This window comes from Phyllobates terribilis, unplaced genomic scaffold, assembly GCF_046119375.1.
Source record: "Phyllobates terribilis strain yellow unplaced genomic scaffold, ASM4611937v1 Scaffold_14__1_contigs__length_39327217, whole genome shotgun sequence".
NCBI classification, from domain to species: domain Eukaryota; kingdom Metazoa; phylum Chordata; class Amphibia; order Anura; family Dendrobatidae; genus Phyllobates; species Phyllobates terribilis.
This window is the reverse complement of record NW_027362774.1, coordinates 32915928-32932692: the sequence shown is the minus strand read 5'-3', so window position 1 is coordinate 32932692 and position 16765 is coordinate 32915928. Positions and strand designations below refer to the sequence as shown.

The window sequence follows — 16765 nt, the reverse complement described above, 5'->3', positions numbered from 1 at the left end:
GACTGTGACATGGCCGGGTGTTGCTGCCCCCTAGGGAGCAGAGCTGCCAAGGTAAAAATGATGGCAGGAAGGGTAGGCCCCACAACAAGGCAAGGTAGGAGGAAAGTGTGTCCCCTTGTCTGTCAGGAGTAAAGGAGGAAGGTACCCATAGCCTGTCAGAGGTGTGGGGAAAACGTATCCTGAACCTTTTAGGGTGATCGGAAAGCTGGATCCCCAGCTTGTCGGATCAGCAGGAAGGGTGGGCCAGGTGGTGGGCTTAAAGGGGCAATCGGTAAATCACCCCTTACGCCACTTCAAAAAGGAGGAGATGTCAGGGAAATATTGAGGAATATTGAAAGCCGGTCATAGATATTGACCATTTCTCCCTTTTGTCAGTACCAAGCAGTCTCCATAAAAGTCTCAGCACAAAGCCCCAATTAACACAGTCATGAGTAAGACCTTACACAAACTGCTGTCAGCCAAGAAGTGGTACAAGCTACATAGAATGTGAGCCTCTTGTCCCTGGAAGACGCAGGGGGTGATTAAAACGCAGGATTGCCATAATTTACGTGTAACTGTTGGAGCTTGCATCCCGAGCTTCAAAAAGAAGTTTATAGACACTTCGACTCCGAAACAAAATATGAAATATTGTGAGTTCCATACGTCCAGCAATAATAGCGGAGGACCCTGCTCGATAACAGTTTAAACGGAGCGTCTCCCCTCCACCTATATTGAATCGTCGCAGCGGTCTTTATGGTGTAAGTTTCTCTTTTTTCTCGGTTTCTTACAATCTATTGCATCGACTGGTAAATTGTGTGACGTGTGGTGATAGAATTTATACCAAAAATAGTCATTAATCCGGTCAGTCATATTGGACGGCTGGTATTGTGAACACTACTGTATGTGTATCTTGCATAGCTTTCCTGACTCCTGCCCTGTCTAACTGCCATGTTTCATTGCTGTACATTTTGACAAATATGTTGCTTAGCCAAATTCTGCATGAATGCCCCCCTGCACAAGACTGCTTTGTCCTCCAACAGAAACCACTGTACACCTCCTCATCAGACTCCACTGCCCTCCTCCATATGCCTCTGTCCTCCTCAAGACTCCGCCGTTCTCTTCCTTCAGACTCTCCTATCCTCCTTCAGACTCCTCCACCCTCCTCCCGATTTCTCTTTTCCCCTCCTCTAGACTCCTCTGTCCTCCTGCGCCAGACTCCTCTGTCCTCCTCCAGAAATCTCTGCATCCCTTCTCCTCCGCCCTACTTCTGACTTCTTGGTATTTTCAATCCAGACACCTTTGTCCTCCTCCTTCAAACTTCTCTGCATTTCTCCAGAAACCCCTTCTCCTCCAGACTAATCTGTCCTCCTCATCTACACACCCCTGCCTTCCTCCTTCAGACTCTTCTGTCCTACTACTCCCTTTAGATTCTTCTGTTCTCCTCCAGACTTCTCTGTCCTCCTTCAGACTCCTTTCTCCTACAGACACTTTTGTCCATTCTTCCTGACACCACAATCCTACCCCAGATATGACTCTCTCCTTCACACACCTTTGGCAGCAATTTATTTCCTGGGAGAACAAGAGGATCAGAACTTTAAGGCTCAATTCACTCTGTGCGATATACAGCGTTAGATGACCTCTGACTGGCAACATGTTTGCATAGGTTGCTGTGGCTCTTAGCAGCACATATTGGTTACACATGTGCTGTCGAGAACAACTCAGCAGCATGTTTATCTGCACTATTCTCATAAATTTAGCGTTCCTCCAGCAATACTCATTCACAATCATATTGCACCCTAGCTCTCAAATCCCTATCTCCAAGAGTCGAGAGCCCAAAATTTACTATGTGCCAAAATCTGGGGCTTCAGCTCTTTTTCATGTAATATGTCAGGGGGCTGTTAAAATAGGTCGTAATTTAATACAACTCCAATTAAAAAAAAACCTCTTCTTCTGCGGAGCCCTGCACTTATGATGGATGCAGGATGTAGTTTACCATTGTTCTGCTGAAATATGAAAGGCCTTCCCTGAAATAGACATTGTCTGGATGGAGCAGACAAGCTCAAGCATGAGCATCCAATATTGACTGTCTGGCTTGTCGCTTGTGCACATGGATTTCTCCAGAATCTCTGAATCTTTTGATGACATTACTAGAGATGAGCGTTGTTCTAGTCGAACTGTTCGCCAATCTCAAATTCGAGCTGTTTTGGGCGGTGTTCGAGCCGGTCGGCGAACACGAACAATTTGAGAAAAATTCGGCTGTTCGAGGTTATGTTCGATAACTGTTCGTGCACCAAAATCATAACTGGATTTTTTCTCAGTAATGATGAAAATTAATGTTAATCCGCAGTTTGAGTGTACAGCGGGGCGGGGGGAGGGGCAGGGGATGGATCTCTGCAGGAACAATGAAGATCTCCATTTTTTTTTCTCTTTCCCACATTTACAGTGGGGAGGTGCAATCTGTCAGCCTATCAGCAGCGCACACACGGAGCGAAGTGCTTTTTTTCACACAAGCAAGGGCATGTGTGATTGGCAGTGTATGTCACATGTCCTTGCCCTATAAGACCAAGCCATTTTCCCCGTCGCCACCATTTTCTCACTGCTGCAGCTGCGTGTTAGACGGCACCGCTGTTGCTGTGTGCGCTATACCTTGTTAATTTCAAGCCAATTTTCGCACAAATCTACAGATAGCTTGGGAGTAGGGAATAGTTGTGATTGCAGTCCTTTTAAGGACTAGGTTACAGCATTTCCTACGACTTTTATCAGGCAGGTCTGTGCTCTTAAATAGATAGGTTGTGGGAGTAAAGACTAATTGTAATTGGAGTCCTTTTCAGGACTAGGTTACATCAGTTCCTATCAGTTTTTGCCAGGCAGGTCTGTGCCAGTGCTGTGCAAGTTTTTTTCACAGCATTTGGCTGAATCTAGCAAAGCTAATCCTTTTTGGCCTATTGCAGAGTGTGTTAGTCAGTGGAGTAGCCTATCTGTGCTGCAAGATATACCACCTGTGTATAGAATACCAATTTTTTTACTGCACCTAGTGAAGTAAAACCTTTTGGGCATAGCATCATTCTATTAGTCCATCTATACAGACCTCCATCAGGTTGCAAACTGAATATATTTTTTTCTGCATCTACCTCTGAAAAAATATTTGGCCTTCTAGCAGTGTGTGGGACTTGTTCTATTAGTCCATCTATACTGACCTCCATCAGGTTGCAAATTGAATATAATTTTTTTCTGCATCTAACCCAGCCAATAGTTTTGGCCTAATACCACAGTTTGGCCACTCAGCTCTGCTCGGTTACCATCCATTGTTTTTTTGTGCAAACAACTCCAGAGTTGTGAATTAGTTAACCACCAAAATGAGTGGAAAAAGGCCTGCTGCTGGTGGAAAGGGGAATAGGCGTGTTGGGAAGGGGAAAAAAGGTTGTGTCCGTGGGGTAGGTGTTAAAGCAACAGTAACATCTGCAGAAGAAAGACCATCTTCCAGCCAAACTAAAATGTCTACTTCTTTTAGCGGACAATGTGATAAGATCCCTTTCTTACGGCCACGCCAATCGCTACAAATTCCAGATGAGGCACAAAAACAGCAGGTGCTTCAACGGATATCAAGTGCTCCTTTAAGTGGGCTCTCCTCCACATCAACTTCAACATCACAAATACTCCAGTCCTCAAAGGTGTCACCCAAATCGCACTTGCTTCCTCACAGCTCCCAAATCTCCAGCTGCCCGTCTGAGTATGAGGTAGAACAGATGGTTGAGTCTGCAGAGCTGTTTACTCATACTATAGCCTGGGAATCAGAGGTCGACTCCAGCGCTTCTGTGAATCCAGACGAGGAAATGATCTGCACTGATGCCCAGAATCTTTATGAGTCGGATCCAGGACCAGACGCAGAAGGTTCTGACCATAATGTAGACCCTCATTCCCAAACTGTAACTCCTGTTGGTGGAGACAATGAGGAAGACGATGATAAGACTCAAATACCTGATTGGAGCGACAACTTTAGTTTTTTGTCAGGGCAGGAACAGGTTGGCTCTGAGGACGACGGGTGTGATAACGCACAGGGTGATGATGATGAGGTCGGAGATCCCACTTACTGTCAACCCACAGTCAGCCAAGAGATGAGGTCAGCAGAGGAGGTGGAGGAAGATGCTAGTGACGACGAGGTCAGGTTGCGCCTTCCTGGACAGAGACGTAGTACTGGAAGCACGTCAACAACTGCATCCTCAAACACAACTCTGCCTCTCACCACAAGTCGTGGTGGCTCTTCAGGTCGCATGGGTGCTAAGCCTTGCATAGCCTGGGCATTTTTTCAGATCGATAAAGATGACCCAACTCGTGTTATCTGTAACATTTGTCAGCAAAAGCTAAGTAGAGGCCAAAAATACATAGTTTGAGTACTTCATGCATGAACCGGCACATGGACATGAAGCATAAGTTGCAGTGGGAAGCTCAGTGTGTTACAATGCGGCCTAGCCGGCCGGGCCAACCACCGTCTGCCATATCTTGTGCATCCGCGGCCTCTTCATCCTCTGTGACTGGGGGGACAGCAGTCACACCTGTTTTGGGGCGCAGACCTGCCACCTCTTTACCCGCAACAGCCAGCGTGATTGGCAGGTCATCATTTTCTTTGGAGGTGGTAACACCAGCTGGTGTTGAGCGCTGTCCGACATCGATAGCACCACCTTTGGATCAAGGCAACCTAACATGTCCGCCTGCATCTTCCTCACAGACCGGCAGTTTGCCGGGGACACCCTTATCAACCCCGTCTAAGCACAATAGCCAGCCCTCGGTCCCTCAGATGTGGACAAGTAAAAGACCATTTCCTCCTAGCCATGAGAAAGCTAAGAGGTTGAATTTCACCATCTGCAAGCTCTTGGCTACAGAAATGCTGCCTTTCCGCCTGGTGGACACAGAGGATTTTCGAGACCTTATGTCCGTCGCAGTGCCCCAGTACCAGATGCCCAGTCGGCACTACTTCTCAAAGAAAGGTGTGCCTGCGCTCCACCAGCATGTCGCACACAACATCACCGCTTCTTTGAGAAACTCTGTGTGTGACAGGGTGCATTTCACCACAGACACTTGGACGAGTAGGCATGGACAGGGGCGTTACATGTCGCTGACTGGGCACTGGGTAACTATGGTGACAGCAGGACAAGGGGCTGCTGTCCAAGTCTTGCCGTCCCCACGAGTTGTGCGTCAATCCTCTTTATGTCAAAGTTCTTCCACTGCTTCTGCCTCCTCAACCTCCTCTCGGTCTTCCACCTGCACCCAAAGCCTGTCTGGTCATGCCACAAGCTTTCTAACTGCGCAGAAGGGATCCTGCACACCTCCTTACTATGCTGGCAGTAGGGCTCAACGTCATCAGGCGGTTTTTACATTGAAATGTCTGGGAAATGTGAGTCACACAGCTGAGGAGTTGTGGTCAGCTCTGGAGAACCAATTTCATGAATGGCTGTCTCCACTGGACCTGAAACCAGGGAAGGCCGTGTGCGACAATGCTGCAAACCTGGGTGCGGCCCTTCGCCGGGGCAATGTCACACACGTGCCTTGTATGGCTCACGTGTTGAACCTGGTTGTCCAGCAATTTTTAGCCCACTATCCCAGACTAGATGGCCTTCTGCAGAGGGCACGGTCGCTGTGTGCTCACTTCCGCCGTTCGCATCCCGCAGCTCAGCGACTTACATCTCTACAGAAGTCGTTGGGCCTGCCACTTCACCGGCTAAAATGCGATGTGCCTACCCGGTGGAATTCAACTCTGCACATGTTGCAGCGACTGTGGCAGCACCGACAAGCCCTGGTGCAATACGTTCTGACGTATAGCCTGGGCCAACGAGATTCAGAGGTGGGGCAAATCACGCTGGAGGAGTGGTCTCAGATCAGGGACCTATGCACCCTTCTGCACAGTTTTGAAATGGCGACGAAGATGTTTAGTGCTGACGATGCCATTATCAGCATGACTATTCCGGTGATTTACATGCTGGAGCACATGTTAAACAGAATTCGGAGTCAGGTGGTGGCACAAGAGGAGGTGGAGGAAGTAGAGGAGGAGGAGTTGTATGCGGAAGGGCTAACATCTGCAAGGTCCAGACGGTCGGCAGCACCAAGGCGGCAGGCATGTGAGGGTGGGGGAGATGGTTTTACCAGGGCGCATGGTAGCAGCCAAACTAGTGAGGAAGGTGCAGGAGCCCAGGAAGAAGTGGAGGACGAACTGATGGAAGACTCATCAGATGAGGGAGACCTTGATCACATTTCTGTTGTGCGAGGTTGGGGGGAGAGGACAGAGGAAGGAAGCATGATTGTTACCTCGCCACCAACACAACAGGGACTTGGTGCTCCTGAATGCGCAACACACATGAGTGCCTTCTTGCTGCACTACCTGCAACATGACCCTCGAATTGTGAGAATTAGAAATAATCCTGACTACTGGGTTGCCACACTGTTAGATCCCCGGTACAAAAGTAAATTTGCCGAAATTATTCCTGCCATAGAAAGGGATGCACGCATGCAGGAGTATCAGCAGAGACTGTTGCAGAATCTTACATGTGCTTTTCCACAAAATACCAGTGGTGCTCGTAGTGAATCTCACAGTTCCAACTTGCCAACCGTGGGACCGTCAAGTGTTCAGCACTCAAACCGTAACAGAACCACAGTATCTGCTGGTAACATCAATTTTGCGGAATCATTTCACCACTTTTTTAGCCCATCCTTTGCAAGGCCACAGGAGACAAGAAGTCTGACACATAGTCAACGCCTAGAGACGATGGTACAGGAGTATCTCCAAGTAAACATTGAAGCCACGACTGTGTCACTGGACCCTTGCTCTTTTTGGGCTTCCAATCTGGATAAATGGCCGGAGCTAGCCACTTACGCCTTGGAGATCTTGTCATGCCCCGCAGCCAGCGTTCTGTCTGAACGTGTGTTCAGCGCTGCTGGTGGTGTGCTGACAGATAAGCGCACGCGGCTCTCCACTGATAATGTAGACAGACTCACGTTCATAAAGATGAACAAATCATGGATCCGAAACGACTTTTCTACCCCTGTGTCATCCTGGGGAGAGTAAAAGCTTGATGATTGGTTAAAATCACCCTACCAACCGTTTTAAGCTTTCAAATTACTAATCATGTTTATCTGTATCTTGACTGGAAAATAATTTGGGCTTTGTAGCAGTGTGCAGCACTGATCCTATTAGGCCATCTATAATAAGCTTCACCAGATTTAAAATTAAAAATAATTTTTAGCTGCATCTAGCCCGGAAAATAATTTTGGGGCTCCGAGATGCGCAAGGCACATAAGTGCCTTCTTGCTGCACTACCTGCAGCATGACCCTCATATTGTCAGAATTCGAAGTAATCATGACTACTGGGTTGCCACACTCTTAGATCCCCCAAACTTTTCGATCAACCTTTTCATTTTAATAAAGACCAAAAAAATGGTCATTTTTGAAATTATAAGCATTAGCAGGTTGTTAGAAACTGAAATCAAACAGTTTTCAACTCAAAACTTTATTCTAGGTGATGTTACATTTTCACATAGGACCCCTTGTTCGAAAGGAGCTTCTGAACTCTCTCGTCCATTGAATTTGTCAGGTTTTGGATGGTTTCTGCTTCAATTGTTTTGCATGAGGACAGAATACCCTCCCAGAGCTGTTGCTTAGATGTGAACTGCCTTCCGCCATCATAGACACTCCTTTTAATGATGCTCCAAAGGTTCTGAATGGGGTAGAGGTCAGGGGAGCATGGGGGTCACACCATAAGTTTGTCCCCTTTTATGCCCATATCAGCCAGAGATGCACATGTTTTATGTGCAGCATGAGACGGTGCATTATCATGCAGAAAAATGATCTTGCTGTGAAATACACGGTTCTTCTTCTTGAACCATGGCAGGAAGTGCTGTTTGAGAAAATCCACATACATTATGGAGTTCATCTTTAGCGCCTTCAGGGATCCTAAAGGGGCCGACAATCTCTCTCCCCATGATTCCAGCCCAAAACATTACTCCACCTCCTCCTTGTTGGCGCTGTAGCCGTGTTTGCGTGGGGTGTCCATCAACCAGCCATCCTCCACTCCATCCATCTGGACCATCGAGCGCTGCACGGCACTCATCTGTGAACAAAACAGTTTTGAAATCAGTCTTCATGTAATGTTTGGCCCACTGGAGCCGTTTCTGCTTGTGTGAAGTGGATAGAGGAGGTCGACAGGATGGCGTATGCACAGCTGCAAACCTCTGAAGGACCCTGCATCTTGTTGTTCGGGGGACGTTGGAGGCACAAGCAGCTTCAAAAACTTGTCTGCTGCTATGACAAGGCTTTTTTGCCGCTGCTCTTTCAACCTGACGTAATTGCCTGTAGGAAAGAGTCCTCAATATGCCCTTATCAGCACGCACACGTGTGTACTGTGAATCAGCTACATACTTCTTGATTGCCAAGACACTTCATCCTGATCATCGCACAATGTTGATTGTAGTCATGCCTTGACCTAAACACTCCACAATTTGTTGCTTCTCAGCAGCCGACACATCCTTTTTCTTTCCCATTTTGGCAGAAAATGTAGGCTGCTTAATAATGTGAGAGAGCCTTCTTAAGTAGTCTTGCCTTTCATTGGACACACCTGCCAAACTAATTAGCACAGGTGTCTGCAATTGCTTACAGTGATATAAAGAGCCCTGACTCACATCACCATCAATGAGTTTAACTGACAAACAAACAAATTCTTCCCTTATCACTCCTAAACACTTTTTGCATAATAATTTGGAACGCAGTGTACATGTGCTTTTCCACAAAACACCAGTGGTTCACGTAGTGAATCTTACAGTTCTAACTTGCCAACCGTGGTCTGTATGGAATTGTTCAATAAAGGGCCCAAAATTAAGATAACATAGATGGGAGAGGTCTCTATGAATAGGAATTCCTAAGTATTTGATACCCTGTGAGGGCCAGGCAAAGGGAAAGTTGGACTGGATGGAATCCTATATGGATTTAGGGAGGGAGACATCGAGGGCCTCAGACTTCGCTGCATTGATTTTAAAATTTGACCATGTAACAAAGTGATCTATTTCAGCCATAACAGCAGGGATGGATATATGTGATTGAGTGATATATACTAGGACATCATCAGCAAATAGAGAGCACTTGTACTCGGTGCCTCCCACTTCAATCCACCTAATATTGGGGTTATGGCGAATTGATGAGAGCAGGTGCTCCGTCACTAGGATGTATAAGAGAGGGGACAGAGGACATCCCTGCCTTGTTCCATTGGTGATTGTGAAAGGTGATGAAAATGTTCTGACGCACCCCCTGGGCCTTGGGACACCCGGAGCCGGACCCTTTTTGGTGGATGCTGGTGGTTGTAGTCTTCGTGGCGGCGACCCGGTTCCGTGGCTCAGGGCGGTCAAACCAGTGGCGGAACTATTTATGTGGTTTTGATGTTTAAATGTCCGACTACGCCACCCGTGGATTGCGGTCAGAGTGAACCGCCGCTACAGGGCAGACCGCTGAGGCTGGTGTTGTGGGTGCAGCAGAGCGTAGCATAACTCCCCACGGGAGGAGTATAGCCTCAGGGCAGTGTATGCGGAGGATGGGGGTGATGGTGCAGGGCAGCAGCAGTAACGACACGGAGTCAGTGATGCAGTCCAGGGCCTTTACTCACAGTTCTTATTATCCAGACCACGTCTGCAGGTAACGGCTGCCCACGTCGTACTGTGCTCACCAGGTGAGGGGCTCAGACAACTCCCAGATAACTTTGGAGCACTTCACAGGACCCCCTTTGTGTGTCCTTTGTCTGGCCTTTCTTACCAACACTTCTGTCCGGCTGCCTCGGGCCTCCTCTTGGTAAACTTGGCGCCAGTTTCCCTGACCCTATGTGGTGCCTTCCTAGCGGGTGTAGCGAGGGGCTGCGCCACATAAAATGTCAGAGCCTCCGGTTTCTAGCTGAGGGTCGTTTCCTGCCTTCACTAGTTCGGGGACCGGTCTCCCCCTTTGGCCTGACCCCTCCACGCAGGTGGATTCGGGCGTGCGGTGGCGACTCGCCCGTCCGCACCCCTGGGATCCCTTCATTCCTCGTTCCTGGAGCCTTCTCCGCTCCTCTTCCTTCCTTCTCCCTCTTCCAGGCCTGGGCCTCTGTTACTAGGCCCGCCTCCGGAGCAGAGCTCATGCAGAGCCCCTGCTCCCTGCCACTTCTGCTCAGACTTCTCTGCACTGAACTAAGATGGTGCCCACCTTTTATACTCCCTTCTCAATGCACCCAGGAACTGCTTCCTCCCTGCTCCTGCACTACAGGGTTCCCCTTCCTCAGTGTTCCCTCCCCCCACTCCAGCCAGGGACAGGGACTGTCGTGCCCATCTCAGGTGCATATTGGTCGCCCTGCCCCACGGCAATGTGGTGTAATGCATGCAGGTGTCGGGTCCTGATCCACACTCCATCCTTACCTGAGAGTGAGATATCACACCTCTGGGTGAGGTGCAATACGTCTGTAGCAACCGAGCCCTCAGGGTGCAACAGTTCCATTTATCTTCAGCCTAGGTGACGTATTGCGATACAGGGCCGTGATTTTGGCTATAAAAGGGTCCCCTAGACCCCTACCCCAAGCTTTTTAAGAGAATCATATATGGCGTGCCAGGAGACTCTATGGAATGCTTTCTCAGCATCCAACGAGAGTATCTAATTACAAATTTTTAACTGCATCTAGCCCAGGAAATACTTTGTGCTTAGTAGCAGTGTCTGCTAGTCAGCGGATTATCCCGGCTGTTAAGCAAGCTACACCACCTGTAGTTTAGACACTTAATTTTTTCAAAGGAAATGCTTCGGGACCATGGGATACTTAGTGAAGAGCATCAGGAGGCACCCCAAGGCATAGGGGCTGGGACTGGCAGTAGGATGCCTTGCGGTGGACAGCCGAGCTCGATCCTTATAAAAGCTTTTTAACTGCAGCAGCTTTAGTGGACGCTACTGGAGCTGGAATTACCGCGGCTGCTGGCATGAGACTTGCCCTCCAATAGATCCTTGTAAATGGATTTAAAGTGTATTCATTCAAATTAGAGAGACAATTTAAATTAAAAAGCTTAGAGCTGCCTCCACCACAGGGGGGCTCGCTCGACCCACCAGCGGACAGGCACCAGTATTGGGAGAGGGGGGCTGGCCGTCAGGGTTCACCGCGGCTCTGGCACAAACCCGGCGACACGGAGGTGGCACGGGCAGGAGCGGACTGGCCATGTCGGCTTCTCACTTTTTGGATTTTAGAAGGGCATGACATGCCTATATCTGTGTCTCCCCCTCCTTTTACTCCTCCACCTCTTTTATTTTCGCATGACTATATGTACTTGTCACTTTTCCATGTGTTAGTTATGTCTTCTGAGCAGTTTGTCAGCTTTTGGACACCTTTGAAGGTGTTTTCTATGTGTTTCTATGTGTTTTTGTTTGCCTGCCATTGGTTTTAACGGTGTTCGAAGGTGTTCGACGAACAGTTCGACGAACAGTTCGGCGAACACACGGGTGTTCGACGAACCGAACCGAACTCGAACACTACGGGGGTGGCTCAACACTAGACATTATGCTCTGCAAATGGAGGGATTGTCAAAGAGTTTACAATTTCCTAAACACTGCCTCACTTTTGGATTAAATATAAAATTTATTGGTTCTGTTTCTTTTGTCCTGTAATCGTTCCCTCCCCCGAAGCCATACGCTACCAAAACGCAGGCGTCCGACAAGGCCTGTATTATATTTCAAATCTGGCTGGTGGTGGCAAAGAATATTAATAATCGGGCTATCTTGAAGCTGACAGTGACCGCACGGGGGTGTATACACATATTCCATGCGTTGGAATCCAGAGGTGTGACGCCATATGCTCACTGGTCACTTGCCGATAGCTAAGTAGTGAGTAGTCTGGATCGTGTGCTTGCGATTCCAGACGAAATCCGTGACATAGTGACGGCACGGCGAGATATTGCGTGATCTCCCCGGTGTCATCGCTGTGGAAAACCTGGCAGTCCAACATTCAATTCTGATCTCTGTCCTATGTTGTGCTGTGTTAAAATATGGCAAAAAGAGATTTCCAAATCTTTGCATTCTGCTTGAATTCTTGTTTTCTATACATTTTACACAGATGCCTAATTTTCTTGGAATTGGGGGTTTGTCAAGAATTATTCACAAATATCACAATTTTCCACAGTATCACAGCCGGGGAAAGGTCACGAGAACAACTCTCTGCTGTCCACTATGGTCCGGACAATTACACAATTGGCCGACGAGTAATGGAGGAGGCCGCAGACTGTTCACACTAACAGGCCAGTTATTGGGAAACTAACAGTGAGCATATGGTATATACACCTCTGGATTGCAACACATGGAATATGTGTATATACTGCCATACGATCACTGCTAACTCCACGATAACCCCAGACTACTCGCTGTCACCACCAGTCGTTTATACAGGTCGATTGGATGCCTGATAGGTAGCGTATGGCTTTGAGGCGAGGCGCGGTTACAGAACAAAACGAATAGAACTATTACATTTTATATTTAATCCAAAAGGAGGCAGTGTTTATGAAAAACAGACGAAAGGTTTTACAAAGGGGACAAAACAATACAGCATATACAGTCACAGAAAAATAAAAAGGATTAACAGGAGAAATTACTACACCGATCGCAGAGACGATTCAGTTTAGCCGAAGGAGAGCACTTCGATTCACCGTTCAGTGAACGGCCTTCACACATACATGATATGTATCTCTCCACAAGAACCCAGATCATAATTCAGCTTGATGTTTTATCAGCCCCTGAGTGCCACCCACACACTCTCCCCTGATTACCTCACATGGGCCAGGTTGTGGGCTGGCCTAAGCCCTTCATGATTTTATGAAATCCTCAACCCATGCGATAACTCCTCTCCGGATGATAGCAGAAGCTCAAGATTGATGCCATATTTTCCATCGGGATTTTATCTTTACTTAGAGACTAAACAGGACATGGCTGTTGTTAGTTACTTCTCCACTATTGATTTGTGGCTTATAGGCAGGTGCCACAGATATGAAAAAATATGTATATTTTTCACTGGTTAGCCCCAGTGCTGAAAATGTATGTCTCACTAATATTGGATTTATACAAATTCCAATATTCTATATTTGCTTTCGGAGACATACTGTCTGCTGGCTTATTTTAATATTTGCCCTGCAGAAACCAGTGACACCTGAATCTAACATGCATTTCTTGTGGAAAAAAGGGCTTCCACTGTCCTGTTTATGTGTATGCTGGGTGACAATGGCTATTTCTATGGCTTATGAGGTATCTGCTTTAATCCTCTCCCAAACTTAAAAGCCTTTTCTGTCTTAACTGTTTGTCCACCCTGTAACTCTTTGTCCATATACAATGGACATCCTTGTTAGTATGCCAGGGTCTACTGTTGAAAAAGGGGCTCCTGCATGCATTTTAATTAGGTTTGGCACTTCTCTTTGTCTCCAATCTATACATTGTGTAATCCTTCATCTCAGAGTCTAGACTGTCTGCTCTTGCATGTTAATTAAGCTGGTTCACTATTGTCTAAGTCTAGGAGATTGCTTACTGGAAATAGGTGTGAGAAAAAAAGGAGGGAGGGGAGGAGGGGGTGAGTGACTTCAGAGATTTTTAATATTTTCTATGACAGGGTTGTATATTTTCTGTATTACGTTTGCTCTGTTTATACAGTACTGGCCAAAAGTATTGGCACCCCTGCAATTCTGTCAGATAATACTCAGTTTCTTCCTGAAAATGATTGCAATCACAAATTCTTTGGTCTTATTATCTTCATTTAATTTGCTTGCAAGGAAAAAACACAAAAGAGAATGAAGCAAAAATCAAATCATTGATCATTTCACACAAAACTCCAAAAAAGAGCCGGACAAAAGTATTGGCACCCTCAGCCTAATACTTGGTTGCACAACCTTTAGCCAAAATAACTGCGAAAAACCGCTTTCGGTAACCATCAATGAGTTTCTTACAATGCTCTGCTGGAATTGTAGACCATTCTTCTTTGGCAAACTGCTCCAGGTCCCTGATATTTGAAGGGTGCCTTCTCCAAACTGCCATTTTGAGATCTCTCCACAGGTGTTCTATGGGATTCAGGTCTGGACTCATTGCTGGCCACCTTAGAAGTCTCCAGTGCTTTCTCTAAAACCATTTTATAGTGCTTTTGGAAGTGTGTTTTGGGTCATTGTCCTGCTGGAAGACCCATGACCTCTGAGGGAGACCCAGCTTTCTCACACTGGGCCCTACATTATGCTGCAAAATTTGTTGGTAGTCTTCAGACTTCATAATGCCATGCACACGGTCAAGCAGTCCAGTGCCAGAGGCAGCAAAGCAACCCCAAAACATCAGGGAACCTCCGCCATGTTTGACTGTAGGGACCGTGTTCTTTTCTTTGAAGGCCTCTTTTTTTTTCCTGTACACTCTATGTTGATGCTTTTTCCCATCTACTTTTGTCTCATCTGACCACAGAACATTCTTCCAAAACGTTTTAGGCTTTCTCAGGTAAGTTTTGGCAAACTCCAGCCTGGCTTTTTTATGTCTCGGTGTAAGAAGTGGGGTCTTCCAGGGTATCCTACCATACAGTCCCTTTTCATTCAGACGTCGACGGATAGTACGGGTTGACACTGTTGTACCCTCGGACTGCAGGGCAGCTTGAACTTGTTTGGATGTTATTCGAGGTTCTTTATCCACCATCCGCACAATCTTGCATTGAAATCTCTCGTCAATTTTTCTTTTCCGTCCACGTCTAGGGAGGTTAGCCACAGTGCCATGTGCTTTAAACTGATTGATGACACTGCGCACGGAAGACACAGGAACATTCAGGTCTTTGGAGATGGACTTGTAGCCTTGAGATTGCTCATGCTTCCTCACAATTTGGTTTCTCAAGTCCTCAGACAGTTCTTTGGTCTTCTTTCTTTTCTCCATGCTCAATGTGGTACACACAAGGTCACAGGACAGTGGTTGAGTCAACTTTAATCCATGTTAACTGGCTGCAAGTGTGATTTAGTTATTGCCAACACCTGTTAGGTGCCACAGGTAAGTTACAGGTGCTGTTAATTACACGAATTAGAGAAGCATCACAGGATTTTTCAAAGGGTGCCAATACTTTTGTCCACCCCCTTTTTTTAGGTTTGGTGTGGAATTATATCCAATTTGGCTTTAGGACAATTCTTTTTGTGTTTTTTTCATTGAAGACAAATTAAATGAAGAGAATAAGACCAAAGAATTTGTGATTGCAATCATTTTCAGGAAGAAACTGAGTATTATCTGACAGAATTGCAGGGGTGCCAATACTTTTGGCCAGCACTGTATATTTTCCCTCATCAATTTGTCATTTGCTTATGTCCCCAAGCTTCCTGGACATCCTCATCATGTTCAGTCTATGAGGCTGAGATATAGGGCCTATTTGGTAGGATTTTCAGACTATAGAGCTGCAAGTATTTCCCATCTTTATCTGGGATCTGTCCACCATTTCCTCATCCTGTCACTATTGATATAATTTTATTTTCTAATATTTCCCTTAAACGGATTGCTCATAGTGCATGAGGGAGAAATAAGCCTTCAGTAATTCTATACTTGTCCTTTATAGGGGATAACCACGGGATCCCAATGGTTTCCAACATCAAAATTCGAGAAGAACAGAGGATGACAACAACCAATCCATGGATGCTTCCAACTAACCTGGGATGGCCAGAATCACATGTATTTATTTCCACCCCAAAATACAATTACACCTACAAGGACTACAAGAAATTCTTCCATGATATTGACTTTGAAGATGGTTGGTATATGTGGGAAGATACAAAGGTTCTTCTAGAAGGGCTGCCGTCCCCAGGTGTGGACACATACTGCATTTATGGCACCGGTCACCCCACAGCCGAGACCTATATATATGGAGACGGCTTCCCCAATGAGCCACCTATAGACATCATCTATTCTGATGGAGATGATACAGTACATAAGAGAAGCATGGAACTGTGCAAACGATGGGAGAAACAGCAGAATGAGAAGGTCCAGGTGATTGAGCTTCACGGGATGCACCATCTCAGCATGGTCTTCAGCAACCGAACATTACATGTTATTAATGACATTCTGCTGGGGAAAGATCTCTAAATCGGCCATGTAATAAGATGTTCTCAACCTCACTGCGGGTCTCATTATTATACATATACCCTGGGTATACGTGCCTGTAATGACAGGAGCCACCATGGATACGTGCCTGTAATGACAGGAGCCACCATGGATACGTGCCTGTAATGACAGGGACCACCATGGATACGTGCCTGTAATGACAGGGCCACCATGGATACGTGCCTGTAATGACAGGAGCCACCATGGATACGTGCCTGTAATGACAGGGCCACCATGGATACGTGCCTGTAATGACAGGAGCCACCATGGATACGTGCCTGTAATGACAGGGCCACCATGGATACGTGCCTGTAATGACAGGGGCCACCATGGATACGTGCCTGTAATGACAGGAGCCACCATGGATACGTGCCTGTAATGACAGGGCCACCATGGATACGTGCCTGTAATGACAGGGACCACCATGGATACGTGCCTGTAATGACAGGAGCCACCATGGATACGTGCCTGTAATGACAGGGGCCACCATGGATACGTGCCTGTAATGACAGGGGCCACCATGGATACGTGCCTGTAATGACAGGGGCCACCATGGATACGTGCCTGTAATGACAGGGGCCACCATGTATACGTGCCTGTAATGACAGGGGCCACCATGGATACGTGCCTGTAATGACAGGGGCCACCATGGATACGTGCCTGTAA

General features: G+C 46.9%; 1 protein-coding gene across 1 annotated transcript in view; it reads left to right on the top strand.

Annotated features, from left to right (window-relative positions):
- LCAT (lecithin-cholesterol acyltransferase) overlaps positions 1–16206 on the top strand; it is a 171127-nt gene extending 154921 nt beyond the window's left edge. The window contains exon 6 of the mRNA XM_073659884.1: positions 15558–16206. Within this exon, the coding sequence (XP_073515985.1) occupies positions 15558–16081 (524 nt within the window). The 3' untranslated portion in view covers positions 16082–16206. The remainder of the gene's footprint in view (positions 1–15557) is intronic.
- Positions 16207–16765: the final 559 nt, after the last annotated feature.